General features: G+C 40.5%; 1 protein-coding gene across 2 annotated transcripts in view; it reads left to right on the top strand.

Annotated features, from left to right (window-relative positions):
• The first annotated feature begins 1,142 nt into the window (after positions 1 to 1,142).
• CERS6 (ceramide synthase 6) overlaps positions 1,143 to 20,870 on the top strand; it is a 100,073-nt gene continuing 80,345 nt past the window's right edge. Inside the window, exon 1 of one of the 2 annotated variants that reach the window (XM_015634272.3) lies at positions 1,143 to 1,414. In XM_015634272.3, the coding sequence (XP_015489758.1) occupies positions 1,245 to 1,414 (170 nt within the window). In that variant the 5' untranslated portion in view covers positions 1,143 to 1,244. The remainder of the gene's footprint in view (positions 1,415 to 20,870) is intronic. The other variant, XM_015634271.3, reaches the window with a different exon arrangement.

The following is a 20,870-nucleotide window of genomic DNA, read 5'->3' as shown; positions in this document are numbered from 1 at the left end:
TTTTATTCAGCACAGAAATGTCAGCACAGACATGAGGAGCTGTGCAATTAATTTTTCAGGAAGGGAAAATAGAGACAGTGGGGTGAAAAGAGCAAGTTAGCATAAAATATAACAGCAGGATGACAAAACTCTGAAGTATGGCATGTGCAGAGGTCTGTGTCTCAGTATTCAGTAGCCTGATGGAAGGCATGATGATACAGTGAAGAAAAAGAGAAGCCATCTGAAATAAACTGAGGCAGGACAGAAAAACAGTGATTTTACACGAGCTACTGTTTTAGGTAATTTTGTGTGTGCTGGGACCACCACACAGTCCTGTGGCTATACTAAAGCCTGCTATAAAGTTCGGTGGAATCAACTGTAGTTCTTCTCTCACAGCATATCTCTAGCAAGACATGGTAATAAGATAAGGAATCAGAGGTAAAAATCTACATAAAACTAAAACTGTTTTCTTTAACCAGGAATGCAAAGCCACAGTCCTAACCTCAGTCTTGTTCCTGATGAGTCGTGTGATTTCTGACGCTTTTCCATGCCACATTTACACACTTGCTGTACCCGCGTTCAGTGTAAAGTCATTGAGTGTTTGAGAGTCCTTCCAGCCGGGACAGTCCCGTTCCCGGTTGAACACCTCAGCCGAGAGGGCCGGGAGCAGCGCTCCGGGCAGGGATCATTCTCGGGGACTGGACTGCGGAAGACGACCCCTGCTGCCACCTGCCTACTCCGGCTGGGCGACTGGAGCCTCTTTCCAGGCTCGCCGGGCCCCCGGCTGGGCGGCGAAAGGGCGGGAAGGTGACACGGCGCGGAGCCGGCAGGGTGGCGGGGCCCCGGGCCGGCGCTGAGGCGGAGGCTGCGCCCCGTGGGCACAGCACTGCCGCCGGCAGCCTCGGCCGCGGGGAGAGCCCCTGGGACGGGGTCCCTCTTGCTCGGGCCGTGTCACTTCGGTTTCGGGCCGCGGTGCAGTCTTTCGGCAGGGGAAAGGGGCGGGGGAAGGCGGCTCCGGACCGCCCGGCGGGGCCCCGAGCAGCGGCGGGCGCGGGCGGGAGCCAATGGGTGCCGGCGCGGCCGTGTGACAGGCGGGGCGGCCGCTGCCCCCGCCGGGCGGGGAACCTGCACGGCGGCGCTCGGCAGCATCATCCGCGGCTGCGGGGCTGACACACGCCTCCATCCTCCTCTCTCCCGGCAGCCGCTCACACGCGCCTCGCCGCGGGCGGAGCGGAGCGAGGGGCGCCGCGGCAGACAAAGCAAAGATGGCAGGGATCCTCGCCTGGTTCTGGAACGAGCGGTTCTGGCTGCCGCACAACGTCACCTGGGCGGACCTGCAGAGCACGGAGGAAGCCGCCTTCCCGCAGGCGGAGGACCTCTACCTCGCCTTCCCCCTGGCCTTCTGCATCTTCATGATCCGGCTGCTCTTCGAAAGGTAACGCCGAGCCCCTCGCACCGCCCCGGGCTTGGCTGGGCTGGGCGGGCCCAAGGGCAGCGGAGGAGCCTCGTCAGCCCAGCGTCTTCCCCTGCCGCTGCTTCTCTGCCGGCCTTACCGGGCCCTTGCATTATCCCTGCCTCCTCGGTCGGTCACGTAGCGAGCCCGATGCAGGAAGGTGGAGGGCTTCGAGAGGCAGCCGGCGCGGCGTTCCCGCTGTCTGCAGCGCGGCCCGGCGCGGGCGCTAGGAGGCGAGGTCTGCCCGGGAATGGGCGCAGCCCTCCCGCCACCTGCGCCGGCCGCGGCGGGCGGGGGAGAAGGGCCCCCCGGCACCTGTGCCCATCGGAGCGCTTGCCCGCGACCCACGGGCTGCGGAGGGGTCCTGTCCGCCCCCCTCACAGAAGCTCCGCAAGAAGAGCAGTGACGACGGGCCGCGGCGGGAAGTGGTCCCGGCAGGAGAGTTTGTCCGTGCCCCCGCCGCAGGGCCGCTCTCCCCAGCGGTCGGGAGCGACGGCGGGGAGCTGGGGGCCGGCGGCGGCTGTCAGCCTGGGGCCGCAGGTGGGAAGGGAAGTTCTTGGCGAGGGCAGCCCGGGGCAGCGAGGCTGAGCAGAGTTGCGCGTTGCCAATGCAGATGGTATCAGTGAGCGGTCCGTGCCGGGTATCGGGACGCTCCTGGGGCTGTCAGGATGGGGAAGCTCAGTGATGAAACGCGCCAGACGCTGGTCATCTCTGAACCAAACTCACCGTTCTTCGAGGCTGCTGAACTCATAAATTGCGTTTCACAAATATATAAGTACGTGTACGTGTACTTAAACACAAGGCATCAGATTAGCCATCGGTCAGCAGTGACTGTATTTTCTGTGAGTGTTTCCTTGCGGGTGCTGAGCAGGGCCGCCTGTCACGGGGAGGCAGCTGAAGCCAAGTGGGTGCTCACTTGCGCACGCTGCTGCGCCGACTGACAAAGGTGGTGTTCCCTCAACAGCAGAGAACAAAAGAACGATTCCTTATGCCAGCACCTACGTGTTTTCAGTGTTGTCTTCTTAGGCATGCTATTAGGGTAGTCAGGGAAGATAAAGGAAGACTGGTAGTTACTACATGCCAGAGAAGGGCTGTAAAGATTCTTTAAAAATGGTAAAACAGATAATCTGCCAGGTACCACTTCAAATTTCCCAAGCATTCCCTCTCCCTGGTTGCATTGCTAGCTTGTTTGACAGGACCATATTTGTTTTGAAAAATAAGCTGTCACGGTCTGTTATCTTCTGTGTTGCTTCACAGATTTACTGAACAAGACAAGCAAAAGTCATCTGCCTGAAAATCTGAGGCTGTGAAAAGTTAATTGAAACAATTGAGTTAAATACTGCAGTATAGTTACAACTGGAGTAATGAGTACAATTACAAGTATTTAGATGATGTCAGATAATTGATTTTTTTTTTCAATCTGTATGATGTGTACTTATGATTGTTGAAAGTGAGTGCATGATATTGCATCTCTTGTCATCTGAACTGCAATATGCATCACAATAGGACTGTGCTTTGATGGAGGAACAGTTAGAGAGATAGTTTCAGCCTCAAGTTTAACTCACATTTCTGCTACTCCTGATGTGGCTGTTGTTAGTATTGTAGAAGCTACTCTGATTATGTAGTAGTTTGTATCTACTTACTCTGATTATTTTCCTTCATTCATTTAAAGTAATGTTTAATTTTGCAATGCATTATGTTTTTAAGTGTTAGTTATACATACAGATGAGAAAACCAGTATTTTTAAAATTCTCTTTCATTCATTAGACTGTTTTTGAAGTTTATATCTAGAAGTGTGTTCTGCTAACCTGATTGTAGGTGAGAGACCTCCAAAGATGTTTTATTAACAATTACTTAGACAAGTATTTTTTCCTTTTAAAATTAAAATCAGTTTCAAAACTCTGCTGTGAGACTAGGATCAGGCTGTTTTGTGTGGGATTAATCCACACAGCATGGCACAACAGTGATTTTTCGTGTAGAGCATTTTATTAAAGCAGGCTGAGCAAAAGCAACTGGGCCTGTTTCCAGTGATGAAAGCAGGAGGATTGTATATGACTTTGAGTAGGGGAATGATCAAGCTTTATTATTGCTTATTGTTAATTGTTTTTTTCAGATTTCTGTGCTTTGGTTGTTGGGAGCTACAGAAATCCTTCATGCACATCATCATCCTGCAACATGCTCTTGCAAACGTTTAGCAGTTGCAATGGTAGCAGCTGAAGAAAAAATAAAAATAGATTCTGTAACACATTTTAAAAACTTCCAGGTTTATTTTAGATCTATGACTGTACTGTAATACTTGTAACATCAGTGTATTCTCTATTTTGTTTTGCAAGGTACCCTAACTCTAGTACAGGTGCTCTCATAATTCTGTACACTGGCAGGTAAGCAGACACAAGGTGTTAAGAATCTGATTATGTGTTTTATATCATTATTTTCAGACTGCTTCATAGCAGCTGACTGCTAGGCTGCTGGAGTAGTATGGTTTATTCCTCTGCTTCATAGGAAGGGTTCCTGACTTCATGAATCTTCACAATAGTAAGAAATACAGTTTGGGAGAGTTGGACATTATGTGTCTTTGATTACAAAGTTCTTGACATATTTGGGGGCTACAACTTGCAATGCTGAAAGTTGATATATATGTTTATATTCTATATGCATATGTATTTGTGTGTACGTATTTGCAGGTGGAATTGAAATGATAGACCTTGGAAATTTTGTTCTTTGCATATATTCTTTGCGTATTATTTACAGAGTTAATCATATGGGGATTTTTGTTGTTGCTGTTTGTTACTGGTTTGGTGAATCACCTAACCAAACCAAGAAAATAATCTAGATACTTCTTAATTTTTTTTTCTCCTTTGAAATGAATTACTTTTTATTGATTTCCTTGTCTTGCTATCCCTGACCAGCCCTCTTGAATGAAAGGAAAAGGTAGATTAGAACATTAATTGGATGTTTAGTCACCTCAGCAAGTGGATCTGATGATAATGAGTGCTCCTGAAATAAGCTTTGGTCTGAGGTATAATCTCATTGCCATGATATTTAGTATACCCCCTGTACTGTACAATGCCTTCAGGTGATGTAAGTACTCAACAATAAATCTGTCTCCCTAGACCCTTTCCAGTTCCAGTGTGAGACAGGTTAAAGCTGAATTGAAACTGGTCTTACTAATAGCAGGGTGCTGTAGTTTTGATTGGCCTAGAAAAGATAAAGAAACAACTGTTATTTTGGGCAAATACAATTTTCTTCTTTTTTTATGGGATAACATGGCTCTTCTCCCTCTGTGCTAGACCTCACAGCACAGAAGCAGCATCCTTTCCTAAACTCCTAAGCACGTCTTCTGTGAGGAGCATGTGCTTTTACAAAAACAGTATTCACTCAGTAATCAATGTGCTTGTTGGACATGAAGACATGTTTGTTTTAGAGACTTCTTTCAAGGCAGAAGTTGACGGAGTCCTCCAAAAGGATTCCTGACTAAACAGATTTCTGATGTGGTCCAGCAATCTTCTGAGTCAAGTAGTCTGATTTTACTGCTTTCATTACACTTGGCTCATATACTGAAGTTACTCGTGTTTAATCTTTGCACTGTAGTTACACTATATTTATTTCCCTCATCTTGTAAGCAGCAGTTTGGGCTCAGAGCTAATGAAATCACTCCATGAATAAGCAAACTAAGCTTATACTGCTTTTATTGTAATCTGGCCTTGGTGGGGAGCAGTTCTCAAAGGTGGTGCTGATATTCTGCAGTTGATGGAATGGCTCATAAGGTCAGAGATAGCTTGATTATATATAGCAACAGCCCTCCAGCTGCACTGACTTGAACTGCCAGCCACATCATTTAGTATTGCCCCGATCAAGATACTCTAGACATTGAGCATATGGAAATTCATGGCTTTTATATGAAACTTTGCTTTTGTAATGATAATTCAGTCTCAAAGGTAACCTCAGCTGATTTTCATTTAGTATGACACAGCAGAAGTCCTAGTGGATCTGGGTGACATGATACAAGGACTTTATGGGCATGTATATATATTTTTTGCTAACTCTAAAAATTCATTTGGGTGTCAGTACATACAGTCTTACAAGTGTTTCTGGTGTGTAGTGCATAAATACAAATTTAATTTTTGTACTCCCTAGGACATCTAGTATCAGTGTTTTTTTAAACAAAAAAGAAGCTAGACAGGATACCAATTTTGGAAGAGTGTACAAACTTGCTATACTTCCAGCAGCCCAAAACCTCATCTGGAGAGGTTGGGTTAACCACTGATGGTTATTTCTGTTGAAACCTTTTTCTATAAATCTATAAATATTCTGTAATATTTATAGATTTTTTGCTTACTTCCCTGTGTGTTAGGCAAAATCCGATCATTCAGGTGTAATTAATTTGTATCTAAGTGGATGCATGTGTTCTGACAATAACTTTCTCAGTTCTTTATTTATTTATTTTTTTTAATTTATTTTTTTCATAAGATGACATGTAGGGCCTTTTTTTTCTTGATTGCTATTTACTAAAGGCTTAATTCTGTTGAAATTGAATAGGACATTGAAATTGCTAATTTTTATAAAAAGACAGGCACTGAAAAGAAAATAACTAAAAAACCTGTTTCTTTTCAACTTTAAACCAGTTTCATTTAAAAAAGTAACAACAGAGCCTTAGCAGTAAATAGCTTTAAAATACATTCATATCTTGCTGATTGTTCTATCCTTTTCTGTATATTTCTTTAAGTTACTTATTTTCTATCATTTATCTTTATATAACCAGATTTTGTTCCCTAGGGTTGCAGGGTTGAGCTTCAGCCACTGACACTTGCAGACTAACACTTCCCAACAAAATGATTGTTTTACCTGGAGAGCTGTTGTCTATCTTGGCCTGTCTGTCTTAGCAGCTCAGACCAGTGCAGTGTACACTCACCCATGCTGGTCCTGCCAGTACTGGCTGATGCTCATCTCTCTTGTGTCATGCATCACACATAGGCTTAGAGTGTTCCTTTAAAAGAAGGTGGAGTGGATAAAATGCACACTATTTGCATGTCCTTCATATAGGGCCATTTACACATGTGCATTAGTGTTGATCTTAAAATTAGGAGTTAAATGGGAAATGCATGCTGAGCTCCAGAAGAGAATGCCATTAAAAGTGATTCCTAAAGTATCCATGTGAGAGAAGTATGACAGCTAAACTACAGCTCTGCCACTGGAAAGGTTTCAGTGACAGGTCACTAGTGGGTGCTGGGAGCCTATTACTGAGGCAGAGCCACTGTTAGCAGGGTTTTGTCTGAGTGCAGGTTCCAGTCACTGGTAGCAACTCCAATTTGGTTCCTGCCTGCATTGTAACCATGCAATTGGATCCAAATTACCTGTGTCTCTTTCTGCTGCTCCTGCTTCTGCCTCTCTCACTGATTAACAGGTGTTTGCCAAGGATTTGTTCTTGGAAAAAGAACAGCTTCTGGTATGCTGCCCCTTTCTACACATCTGCAGACCAGATAAGACCAGGTCTTATTAGTCCAGACAAAATATTTAGTAAATTAACATTTGGGATAATCTGTTCCCTTAAATCTATCTCTATTCCTGTCAACAGGGTTGAGGCCTGAGCTGAACAGTGTTTATTTGACCATATTTTTGCGGGGGGAGGTTTGTTCTTTTTTCTCAAGTTGTTAAATATCCCATGCTTGCAGTAGGTTGACAGTTTATTAGCATTTGGTGTTTCTGTGCCTGTCTTGATATGGTCTTGGAATTTTGAGAAGTTAAAATTACAGCGTAAAACTAGATAGCTTTTATAAGTGATGTAACCTTATATAATATCCAGTAGAATGCTTAAGACTGTAGTTGATGCCTTATGGAAAATCAGATGCATATTATGTGTATCAACAATCCCTTGGAGGTGTTGATCTAACACCTGGATTGCTTTGTCTCCCACCAGAGTGACTTTACTCACTGGGCACTTAGAGATTTTGGGGGACATCCAGGTCAAGGGAAAGGAATGGTCTCTGATCACTTGAAACAGGAGGAATCACTAATGCCTTTCTTTAAGGTGAGCAGAGTTTCTGACAATCAGATGGGCTGAAAACTTCTGTGCTCTGCAAGGAAGTGTTTATAGCACACAGTCCTTACAGAAGACTAACTCTACGCTATATAGCATCCATCAGTTTCTGGAGATGCCTTTCTGGTTATTTTGAAGTAGTCAAGTTGCAGCTAGGGTGAGAGAACTGGAGTATTTAGCATGGTCAGTTGTAATTTTAGAGATGATTTTCAGGTGGACCTATAACACAAAGTTGTGACTTCTGCACAAAAACCAGAGCAAACTATTTTTTTTTGCCATATGTAGTTAATACTTTCTTAATAGCAAATTCTGCTGTTGTTAACTTTAATATTTCTGAGCAATTGTAAAGCCTCACGTACATTACTGATGTAGCACAATCAAATTTTAACTCTCAAGATAATTGTACAATCACTAAGAAAATTTAAGAATTGTGAAGGAGAGTAACATCCAGTTAACCGTGTTATATATATTGGCTATTTATCCAGGTTATGTTTTGCACAGGGAGGAATGAAATGCTAAGGGTGTCCAGACTACCTTGTATTAATGAAGTATCTTTCAGGTTCACTAACCTAAAATTTGTTTTAGTATTATAAATGATGTGCATTAAAGTTTGGTCTGAAGTGATGAAAAGCTTTCTTTGTGCTCACAGGCCACACTAGGATAGGTAAAGCAGAATACCTAAATCACTTGCATTTTTTCTCAGTGCAAGTGCAGAAGACTTCCTTTTAATAATATCTTCACTGTATTGATTTCTCCTGTATGCATGAGGGCAATAACCTATATATAGTACTATATTACAAAAAACAAATCTAGCTGACATAGTGAACACTGGTGCACAAACAGAGGTTAGAGCTTGGAATGCGTTCATTGGCATAAAATCTTACATTCTGGCGGCTACGTATTTATGCTTGCAGTAGTGTTTATCATTTGCAAAAGCTAGTAGCTGCATTTTTATCAGTAGTGAAACAACATAACATGGTGTCATCAAAATCTACTCACTACCCATTTGCCATCCTCTGACATAAACTTAGTATTTTTTAGTTCCACAAGCAGAAAGAGAAAAAGGCTTAATAGAAATGATGCTGAAATCCTTCAGCGTTGGGATCTCTTCATTCCCATTCCACTTCTGTTCCTGACTGAATTCAGTTCTATATGACATTGAGAAAGTTCAGATACCTGAACTTTCACTGGTACTGTTGTTTATTATATCTGTGTGTCTCCTGTCTTTTCAGTGAGAAGAGAGTGGAAGCAAAGACTGCTCTCAGTTTATAATTTCCTATGTTGTTTGACAGAACTTTAAACTATGAAAACTGCTTTTGTACCAATACTGTATACTTTGAAATGGTACAAACAAGCTAAACTGCCTAGGCTAATGAGAGATTCTTTCCTGCAGTGGCAGGGAATTGCTTATTTTGAAATAAGACTGTCCTCTATAGCTCAAAGTAAAGAGCTTACTCAAAAGCAGTTCCTGATCACAGAAGTAATATGAAAGGAAGATCAGAGTGGTGCGTTGTAATATCCCTTGCGCTTGCTTTTCCTTATGTCTGTTGTGACTGCGTGATGTATGTACTGCTGAGAAGCAGTTGCCTCCAAACCTGGAGATAGACTGGTGTGCTTTTATAAAGGGACTGCTTGAACAAGGTATGCTCCTTAAGATGCACAGAAAACAGCCTTGATATGGCAACTGCTGAAACTGCTGGGCAGTGTAAATGTGGAATTCTAGTCTAAACCAGTGGGCATTACAGTATGACAAAGCAGACAAAATTAAATCTAGATGAAATGAAAGTGAGATTAGAAATTTTGGGGTGGTGGGTGAGCTCAGGTAGTGCTTCTCAACCAAGAGGAGATCTCTGCAGCTGTGGAGCTGAAGGGCTCCAGCCTCTCATCCATCAGTTGACTATCAGGGCTGCAGCTCTCCTGAGCTCTGCTATAGCAGATGAGACCAGTGCTTTGTCAAGACCAGAATCCCTCTTGCAACTGGTAAGACCAATTGTTTCTGTTGAAAACAAAGTTCTAGGAAATGAGTGGGTCATGAATATGTGCTTGTTGACAAGCTTTTCTGCATTTGTCCATTAGCTTTTCTCAAACTTCATGCTTCAATACTTGTGGTTGTCCGAAGCATGCTGCTGGATGAGATGATCAGGTCCAGTTGGGTATAATTAATTCCTGTTATGGGCATCATGTTGGAAAGAAACTGTTGAGAAAAAGAAAAGTAGGTGGTTAGACAACAAGCAGAAACGTGTTGTGTATATATTGAAGCAGCAATTGAGTGGTAATTTAGTGGTTGATTCTTATCTGTCAAGTTTTCCCACACAGTAGTATGAAAGAAGGGTGAGAACTGATATGATAAGAGAATAGCCTGAAAATATGAACTTTTCCAGTATTACAACACTTGTAATAAATTAACAGTGATTGCATTGTTATGATGATAACAAATTGAACCGTAGATGGAGTCCTGGGAGTGCTGGTAGACAAAGATTCTTCTTAGAGGTGTACAGTGAAAGGACAAGAGACAACAAGCAATTGATATGCAGGAAATTCTTTCTAAATAAACTTTTTATTGGGATGGTAGAGAAACACTGTGACAGGTTACCCAGAGGCTGTGGAGTCTTAAGTTGCGGACAAACTTGAAAAACTTGGGCATAGTCCTGGACTGATTAACCATTCAGCGGACTTCATGATCTCCAGACATCTCTTCCAACCTTGGCAATTGTGTGAAATCATAAACCTCACTGAATGGCATTAATTCAGGGCTCCAGGGTGCTCCTGAGATTTATGTCTGGATGAAGTTTGTAAACTGTATTGGAAAAAAAGGAGAGGATTAAGTTGAAGTTCATTGGAAGGCTACAGAAGAAAATTTGGGCAGAGAACGTAACATTTGATTGAATGGAGAGCTGGATTTTCCATTTTCTGTAGGATGGATCTTTTGGTTTTATTGTAGTTTGGTGTGTGAGCAGATGGGATGTAAATTGAGGAATAGAGCTGGATCTCCTCTGCCTAAGACAGGAATTGCCTTGTGGGTACCCAAAATGAAGTCTGAGTTGCTTTGAAATAAACACATTCTCTTCTCATCTAGGATCAATGCTTTGAGTCTCCTACAACATTGAATTTGATTATAACAGGCCATTTTGAGGATAATTTTAGTTTTTTTCCACTTAAGTTGTTTCTTCTCAACACTGCAATATCCTTAAGATAATATTGGGTTTGAAAAAATTCATGGAAAGAGGTGCTTAGACAACAAAAAGCAGGTATCACATGCCTTACTGGAAAGGCTTTTATTCCATTTGTGTTCAGGATAACAAGAGTAAATCAGACTTAGGAGAAAAAAAGAGAGAAGCCAGTCTTTAGTTTCACATTCACTAATTCTTTATGTTGGTAATAAAATGCATAGTTAAAAATATTTTTGTATATGTGTTTGACAGAGAGTAATTTATATACCACAGTGGCATCACATCACTCTGATGCAATGTGCTTTTTTCTATTTTTAAAAAATATCATTACATCAAAAAATAGTTCTAAGAAGTAAAATATTGACTGCTCTAGAAAATGAGATATTTCAAAATGTCACTTTTTGGGGTTATAATGAAACAGTTTGATTTTTGACACAAGAAATATCTCTTTTGTCCTAATTAGAGGTAGTCATGTGTGCTAATCTGGAATTGTTGTTTTCTAGAGCATTTAAAGGAAACATGAAAAATACTTGGTTTTCTTCCAGTTTGGAATGAAATGGAAAGTTAGAAATGTCAAAATTTCATCAGGAACAGATGTCCTGACTTTCAGCCAACACTGATAAATGGGTTTGGTTACAAGACAAGGATGTAGAGATAAAAATGAGATCTCTATAGCATTTCCAGGCTCCAGAATCACACATTCTTCATCAGACTTAAGCAGTTTGTATCATGCATGATACATAGAAAGTTTCATTGTGTTTTTCTGTTTGTTTGTTTGTTTCGGGTTTTATTGGAGGAAAAAAATTACCTCTTAACAGGTTGATTTTCTTGAAAATAGGCTGATGGTTTGTTAGAGTCATGGTGAGAGTCTGAATCTCTAGCCTGACATTTACCTTCAGTTGTCAAGTTGAAGAGTGTGCTATCAGAAATAGAATACTACTTTATCTTGCTTACTCTTCCATCGAGAGCTGACTCCAAGGTTTGAAGAGAACCCAGCTGCTTGTATCTATCACATAAGTATCCCTTGTGTTTTGCCTAGTTTCCCAACAGGAATAATTCAGGTGTAACACCAGAGTGGTTTAGAGCTTTAAATACTACTAACAAATCTCTTAAGTAAGTTGCCTCAAAGGAAAGAAAACTTCAAATTTACCTTGAAGCATCTGCTTTTACACTTATTTTTAAGGGTTCTCTAGGGTTTCAAGCTAATTCTACCAAGACTCTTTGGTGAAAAAACAATGTGGTGGTCATCCTCATCTCAAAACATGTTTATCAGGAACAAACCATAACTTTTTTCACATTTTCTTTCTGTAGTCTTGTATCTATACCAGGAAATGTTTTTTAAATGGTTTTAAAATAACCCTAGTGCATTGACTAAGAAAATGACATCTGCTAAATAATCTGCCATCCTCTTCCAGCCCTCAGACTAGAGCACAGCACACTGAGAAGCTATATACAGAGAGGAGGTATCTGTCAAAGCAAGGACATTGTCAGCTATGTGGTCCATAAAGTGATTCTCTGATTTCAGTCCTCCATATCCAGTGTTTTCTGCACAATATGCAAAGGACCTCTGCTTCCCTTGAATACCTGTGGCGGACTTGAGACCTTGACCACAATAGGAAGGATTTTTATGGAATTTGTTTGAAATTTTTGTTTACTTATGGTTGTGGGTTTCTGTCATGGGGAAGGCTTGTTGGAATGAAGAGCCAAGGCAGTAGTATCCAACATCTTGCCTTTGTTTCCTGTTCACACGTAGAAATTTCAAATAAAAAGTGAGATTAGCTAATCTTCTATAAAAACAGTCTTCGGAATCCAGATATTAGCACTTGCATCTTGTCTTCTTTTTCAGACCTGTGTTAACTTCACCTGGGGCTCCTGTGAATCTCTTGCAAAGCTTTAGGGCTGCCTGGTACACATGGACTAGTAAATCCTAAGTCATACATTTAAAAAGAATGGTCAGGGGTTTTCATGCTCCCATCCCAGTGTCTTCATAGAGTTTCCTGTGAAACATCCTAGACTTCATACGACAGGCTAGTTGTCTTCCAACATTAGCATTTGTTTTCCTAGATGAATTTTAATGTAAAAAGAACATTAATTTTATGAAACTGTATTACAGGCATAAAGAGTTTTGTCAGAGTCTTACCAAATTATTTGCATACAGTAAGGCCTGCAGGAGGTATAAATTACAATTTCTTCGAGGGTGCTTGAACTGATTTGAGGATCTGTACTACACTTAAATATAATTTATTTACTCAGATGTCCTGAGTCTGATCTTCTGCCAATATAAATTAGAAATCAACTTTTGCTGAGTTTGGGTGTTTTATCAGCATATAACTTCTGTGGAAGACCAGCTTTATGACATTATGCATGGTCATGTGTAGCCATGGAGTTTTAGTAATACAGTAATCTAATCTAGTAATTAGGTTGCTGTTTTAGTAATTAGGAAGCAGAAACAATTCTAGCTCTATACCTATATATACACGTGTGTATATATAAATATATTTAAAATATTTTTTTTTGCACTGCATTTTTCTTTCTTTGACTAAGTGTCACATTTTCCCCCCTCTGTCATTTTTTCAGGACTGGTAGTATGTGTGCAGCCAAAAAGTATTAATTTTGTCTGAAAATCCTCACACATAGAAGGTTACTTAACATTTGATGTCAAATAGAATGACTTGCTCTTTCTCCACAGAGTCAGAAGTGTCTCCTGCGTGCTGTAGGGTGATGGAGCAGTGAAAGGGACCACATGCTAGCCTGAGCTTCTCTCAGTCCCTTAACAAGAACATCTCTAATAGTGACTGAAGACTGAGCCTGAGGCTGCTGGTAGGCACCTTGTGGACAGCTTTGCTGTGTCCTGCCTCAGTTCTGCCCTTGCACAAAGCTGCTTTATGGAGGAAAAGAAGGTCTGATACATCTGTGCAGTGGCTGGAACTCCTCTCCACGTGTAGGGTGGCCTGGAAGCAGTATTAAGCTGTTGCCCAAGCAGGCAGTGTGCTGCAACTGCATTGCTGTCAGTCCATGTGACAGGTAGCTTAATGTGAACCCAGGCATTCTATGTAAACTGTAGTCACTGCCAGAGTAACAGTATAAGCAGCTATTAAGGGCTCTCAGTACAAACAAACAGAAAAAGAAAAGTGTGATCCTTATGATGATGATGTTTGTTCCACATGGTATGATTTTGTGATTTAGAGAGTACAACAGGGTGTGTGTACATGTTGATATTAAAATAGGTTGTAATGATGTCTTCCATGACTGTCTCAACAAGTCTGCCACTCTGCTTCACAACAAGGCTTTTTTTGCCTTGCCTGGTAGTGCTGCAGGTATTTGTTTACACTGAATGACATAAAGAGGTCTCTTAATGAGTACACTTGCATAATAAACAGCACTTTCATTGGATCCACCCGTATTTTCTTCCAGCTTCCATTCACCAGGCTTTCTTCAATTGAAGGCTTGGCAAATGTTCCCTCTCAGCTTTGCCTACAGAAGAGCAGTTACCAACCATAAATCACAGGAACGGGCCTTGCATCCTCCTGGCCCTCCACACGTCTGGCCTGTTGGAGAGTAATGAAAAGTATATTGGTCTGGTTTTGCTGCTGACATTGAAAGAGTGAGGCTCCTGATCTCAGGAGGTCTAAATTTGAGTATTACAGTCAAGTAGGGGACTAAAACTTAGTGTGCTTGTGTTATCTGCTGATTGTTTTGAATAATTTATTATGGGGCCTGAGATTCTTTTTTTATGTTATGAGCATAACTACAGTAACTTCTTACTGCTTCTAAAAAGTTTTCATATTTTTTAGCGAGGACTATCACAGATAGCAAGAAGTTTTTGGAACTTAATGCAGAGTGAGCAATCCTGCTGAACTCCTAAGCTTCTTTCCCCCTTGGACAGTATACTCTAGTCTTATAGATGCAGTTGCTTCTGTCCTCACAGAATTTCAGAATGTGTCTGGGATATGTGAGGATAAAACAGAAGCAGGAAGATGGAAAATTTCACCTTCACACTGCAGTTTTATGGGATAATTTTCTCCTCTCTTAAATAAGACTTACAGTGATTGGCAATGGCTCTCAACTGGATGAAGCATCCACTTCTAAAGGAGCACCATTAATCAGTCCCATTCCTGGCTTGACAAGGGCAGATCTGGAAGAAGATGAAATTAACTACAAAACATGCAGGGCTTGTGGGAATCCTTACCAGAAATCTGTTTTGGAGAACTCAAATATTGAAAAAAAGGCCCTTTGCGGTTCTAAGCTCTAACAGCCATTGAAGACTTAACTTTTTTTACTTTTTAAAACTTTCTTGAATATTGTCTTGCCTGGAAACTTTATAGCTTATTACTTAAAAGAAACAAAAGAAACTCTTTATGGTAGCAAAATGAAAGCTATCTTAATTTTAATGGTATCACCTTGCTTTACTGCCCATTTACAGTGTGCTCAGAAGAGTCATACACATTTTTCTTTCCCATTTCTTACTTCAGAAATTGTATTGAATGCATAGTAATAACAATAGTGATAGCAGAGTTGATTATTTGCCTGTTTTGAAAGGATGTTTTCTGATGAAGGTCTATAAAGTGAACTTAATGCACATGAACAGTTGAGAAAGCTCTGAACAATAATACAATGGCTGCTTCACTGTCTGTGTCTAGTAAGGGTGTGTAAAAGTGAAAAACCAGCAGAAGGAAATGCAGATGCTGTTCTACATAAAGCATGGGATAATGCTTGGTATGAGGACCTGTGAGTAGAGGAGAGCTGTTGTGGCAGTGTTCTCTATACCAAAGGGATGTGTCCTCTTTATTTGGCTAAAAAGAAATAAATTTTGGAGCTCATTAAAAATATGGATTTTAATAATGATTTTGGACACCTGGATGGTATCTAGGACACAAAATAAAAAGTACTTAAAAAGTTATTCTCTTGCAATTGTTGTAATTTTAATGAAGGACTTTTTACTCTTAGGCTTTATTTTTGACAATAGCACACTAGTGGAGTGTGCTTCAGCTCTCAGTTTGTAGTTACGGATTTAGATCTTTGTTCTGCAGCTGGATTATTTATTGTGTAAGCAAAATAATGATAAAATGTAACTTCTTTTGGTCTTACTGCAGAGCAAGCTGAGTGAATTTGGCATTCCAAAGCCTGCCTCTTAACAGCATTAAAAGAATGAGTAATAAAAGTAGAAGTTGGAATACTTCTGTGCCATCAATAAATATTTGCATCTCAGATGACAGATCACGACAAGTCAACCCCCTCATGAGTGTGAGTAATGTAGATAATTTTTGTGGAGATGCAGTGCAGCAACCACATGACTTGTGGTGTGACAATCTGCTGCTCTTCAATATCTTGACACTTCTGCTGCTTACTTGGAATTTAAAGTTTAGAGAACTAATTACTCACCAAACTCTTCCTGTACTTGCTAGGTAAAAATCGTTAATGGAGAGGTTGAGAACCCGAAGTGGGAATGGGGCAGAGAAGTAGAATTGGAAGGAGTACACAGGTGTATTTTGGAGTGGGAGAGGGGAGTGGGACTAGAAAATACATTGTATGTGGGGAAAACATGACTGTGATGTAAGTCTGTTCACTTGGGTGGAATGTGGTGTAACCAGGCACACCCGTTTGTTTGTGTCACCAGAAACAATGTGTTTGCAACTATTCCCTTCAGATATACTTCTAAATTCAAATGAATATGAGAACACTTACATTCTAGGCAAGGAAGAGGCTTGATGTATGTATGTCTTGTCTTTCTTAAGTTTTCATAAGACTCACCTGAAAATTCTTCAGAAGAATTCAAATTATACCTTTTTTTTTTTTTTTTTTGGCAGCAAGAGACCCACAGTGTTTCTATCATTGCAGTCCTGTCCTATGTGGAAGGGTGTAGCATGCTCAGGTACCACCCCCACCTTCTTGCAGAATCTTTAATGAAGACAGATGACAACTAAGAGATGCCAGCCTTGTAATGTGACCCAAAATTACTATGGACTGGTATCTATTTATATCTTCTGATAACATCTAGAAATCTGTTATTTGGGAAGGACAGCACCCTTTCTTCTCTTTCCAAATTAAGTCAATAACATCCTTCCAGGTTTGGTTGGAAAGTGAAGGTTCTGTTATTTCTGGAAGATCTTAGTAATAGATTGGATCATTGTCATTCACCAGAACCCTGGATGTTCAGTGAGACCAGGAACTGGTCTGAAAAGCAACTGAAAGGAAATAAAGGAGACTTATGTTAAGTGTCATTGGGGAAAGTGATTTGCATCTGTAGAGGTTAAAAACAATATTAAAATGAGCCAATTTCTGATTGGGGAGCTGAGAGTTCCAAGAACAGAGGAGTTAGAGCTGAGGTGACAAACTTCAGTATCGCCAAGAACAATGGGAGACCTTGAGCATGGAGCAAGTTGGTGAAATTTGAGTCTGTTGGGCCTTTTGCAAGAAAGATATTGTTATTTGCAATGAATTGTCTAAAGTGGACTTTTCTTTGCCCATTGCAACTGCCTGACAAACTCTGCTGTTGGCAAAGGATTCTGGGATTTCATCAGGACCGATAAAAGGATTCTTGATTTTAAGATCAAGAACATTTCCAATCGGCCAGGCAAGGCATCCTTCATGTTCTTAAGTTATCACAGTACAAAATCTGCTTAAATCATCTTGGAAACCTAATAGTGCGCTACTCTTACAACCTGATTAGGACTAAAAGTTTCTTTTATGACATTAAGGATAATGCCAAATAATTGTTCTTGTTTAATGGTGTGCTGTAAGGGAGGATGTGTGCCTGTGTGTGTGAGAAAAATGGTAATGTTCTCTAGTAACCCAGAACAGTTATGTTTGCCTGGATCATCTAGAAGCACAAGATGTTTTGAGCAATTAATTTATAGAGTGAGCAGATGTTCATTATGGCAAGAAACCCAATAAAGGACAAGAGCTATTCTCTGAAACATAGAGACTCATAGATATTTTCCCAATAACGGAGGCTTAAGGAAAAAAATCTGCAAATTCTGTTTGCTTACTGAGAAAAACCGATTTCATAAAGGAGATCTTCTGTTGTTATTAGACTGTCAGTCATAAGATACATTAATGATCTAACAGAAGGTATTTAAACAATTGAAAAAAAATCACTTTCTTTACTTGAAAGTTTGAATGTTCTTGAGAGCTACTGTTAAATTGTATAAAACATTAGTTTGAGTAGCTTTTTAATAAATTAAGGAAAAAATAATTTCCAGCTTAATATTTGTAATTTCAGCCATTATTTTAGAAGTAAAAATACACTTGACATCATATAGGAAGAAAACCTAGCTGACAGTGTTGGTCTGTTAGACATCATTAAAGAATAGCACCAGTTTCTGATTGATTTGCAGAACGAAAAACCATACTAATGCAAATGAAGTTTCTCAAGTTATTGTACAATTTATCTATTGAACAGGATAGTGAAAAAAACACCTTTCTGAATCTCAGACAGTGTTTCTCATTGTGGGGCAGTATTTAAAATGAAAGATGAAGGAAGTATCATTTAGATAAATGCATATATACTATCTCACCACTCTTCAAAGGATTAACACAAAATGAGCTTTGCATTTTTGTAGAAGCAGATCTGGTTTAGACCATCATGCACAGCAGAGCTCAAGAAGAAATACTGAGTATTAGTACAGGCTTCAAAACTGAGTAAGCTAAATGTTGCTACCTGACAATGTAATGGTTCCAGAATGTTTTTAGTTTGTCAATTCTATTATAAAAGCTTGTTTTTCCTACCTTACTTTGTCAGCTCCTCGTATTTACCTCAATTCCATAACTGCCATTTCTTTGCTTACCTTCTGATCCAGTGTACATTCTACAGAGGGTTCAAATTCCTAATACCTTTCTGGGTTCACGTCCCCCTCTAAATGTGTCACTGTCAAAAAACCTAATGAAACAAACATGAACCAATCAGCCCAAAAGTTTTCTTCAGGATAGTTTTCTTCCATAGTTGTTTATCTAAAGCACTGAAGCAATAATTGTTCGTGGCTTGCTGAATTAAGAGTGAAAAATTATTCAAGCCAATGAAAGTTCAGCTGTAACTGCTATAGATAAGATACTGCTCAGAAGCAAAGGCTAAATGGGGCTGGTTAAATGAGTTATGTGTATGTAGCATAGCCTACTTTCAAAGGAATTTAGCCAAGGCCAGGAATGATAAAAGTAAAAAAAAAATAAAAATAAAATAAATTGAAAAAATCAAAGACAAAGGCTCCCTGTGCACATTCTAGAATTTAGGATGCAGTCGGTGTAGTCTGCTACTCAGCTGTATACTGTGATCCAAATGGCGTTTCTGGGTGGTCTGTGATAGTCCTGGGTTTGCTGGTGAGAGAAAAAGGCTTTAGCAGCACAATAGAAACTCTGCATAGCACCTGTGTGGAGAGTGAAATTCATAATTTCATTCATGATTTCCATTGATTTGAACTAATATGGCTCAAGACTGGTTGTGAATTTTTCCAGCCAGATCTGCACGTGTCACATTCCACAATGGTCATTCATTTCCATCAAAGAAAATGAGCGAGGCTTTCCTGTCTAACAGCAGCACCCTCCCTCTGCCCCTAGCACTCGCTTTCCCACCACTGGAGTCCCTTGGCTGCTGTCCCAGCCCTTCTCACACGGAAGGCAGTATCAGCAGCAGCAGCAGCAGCAGCACATAAGGCTGCTGTTACCACATTGGTTAGAGGAGATGCTTGCCAGTAAGAGTTGGGACCGGTCCACCCCAGCCTTCAGCTGTCAGTCAATGTCCTGTGACCCTGTGGCATTCAACCGTATGGAGGTTGTGGTATGTGGCTTGCCAAACCAGTTGGTTGGCCATCACTGCAGTAAGTCAGGAAGTTGATTTCTTCACTTTCTTGCAAGAACTTGTCAGGTAGCATATTGCATGTAGTGGAAATAGGGTTCAAGAGTGATTTGTTTTAGTATTTGCCTGATACAAAATGGCATTTTTTTATTTTTTTTTATGATAATGAAATAGAATCCCTTCTGTCTCTGCAAGAGGAGAGAAATTAATAAAAATGAGTAAGCGGCAATTGGACTGACTTGGTCCCTACATTTTATGAAGATTTAAAAACCCACTTAATGCCTTTGTGACAGTGAGTGTATGAATTCCAGTGTATGAGTCCTTTTATACAGACAAGAATTGTTTAAACATAGAGAGGGTGATGAGTAGACATAAACCTAGTATTATAGTTTCTCTTTGAAATTTAGTGTCAAAATGGAGATACTTATGAGATTTCTAAAACTGTTCACCATGAAGCTGTACAAAATACACTAGCAAGATGTCATTAAAAGCAGCAGATGCTATTATGGTTTTGCTGCAAGCATAGAAAAAGTGAAAGCACAGCAATTCCTCTATTTTTGTCTCTTTCTAGCCTATATTTGTCTGTCTCTTGCCCCTTTCCTTCTACATCTATTTTCATCATTTCCTACATCTATGTATCATTTGTTTGATTGCTAATGGACCCTAGTAGCATTGAGTACATGTGCTCTAGGATTAGCATTTGTGAATAGGAAAGACTATAATGATTTAATTTTTCCCTCTTCCATCTGTAGATGCACAGATAACCCCCCTGATATTTACCAAGTAGAAGCAATTTGATACCTGCATGACAGGTCTGTTAATTGATTCCTTCAATAACTGCTGAAATCTAAAGGGGAGGAGGGCTGGGGAGGACTGGCAGTGAGGTTGACTAGCAGAAGATTTGACCTAGTTTTTTTCAATCTGCATGGCTGTGCAGACAGACTCAATTGTAAATCTGCTGCTTTAGAAGAGCTTTTATTTTTTTTCCCCTATGTGAACAGCTGCATTAGTTTTGAATGTTCAAATCTGGTGTGTTAAAATGTAAAATTTTGTTATCGTTGTCACGAAATATGCATGTGTGGTGAGGAAGTAAGGGAAGGCAACTACTTCTGAAGGTGAATTGCTGTTTGCTGCTTTCTGCCCTGCTGCTCCATCTTCTCCTGCATGACATTACATGCTTGCTCCTGCCTGCAGTATTACTGCGTATGTGAAATACGCTCACTCTGTACTTCGCATAGGAGTTATATGGTACACAAAGCTAAAGGAGGTTGAAAAACTTTTGTTTTAAAGTTTTTGATAGCATCTCTAAACTAATAATTTGGCCTTCTTCTATCTATTTATACTACTTGACCTGGCCTTTTCTTGGTTTGCTTGTTTGTTTATTTTTCTTCCCTTATTTAGCAGTGAAGCACCAGGGATTAATACTCAGTTCTGCAGCAGCAT

This window comes from Parus major, chromosome 7 (genome assembly GCF_001522545.3).
Source record: "Parus major isolate Abel chromosome 7, Parus_major1.1, whole genome shotgun sequence".
In the NCBI taxonomy this organism is placed as follows: domain Eukaryota; kingdom Metazoa; phylum Chordata; class Aves; order Passeriformes; family Paridae; genus Parus; species Parus major.
The sequence above is the reverse complement of the archived record's forward strand: the minus strand, read 5'-3'. Positions and strand labels throughout refer to the sequence as shown.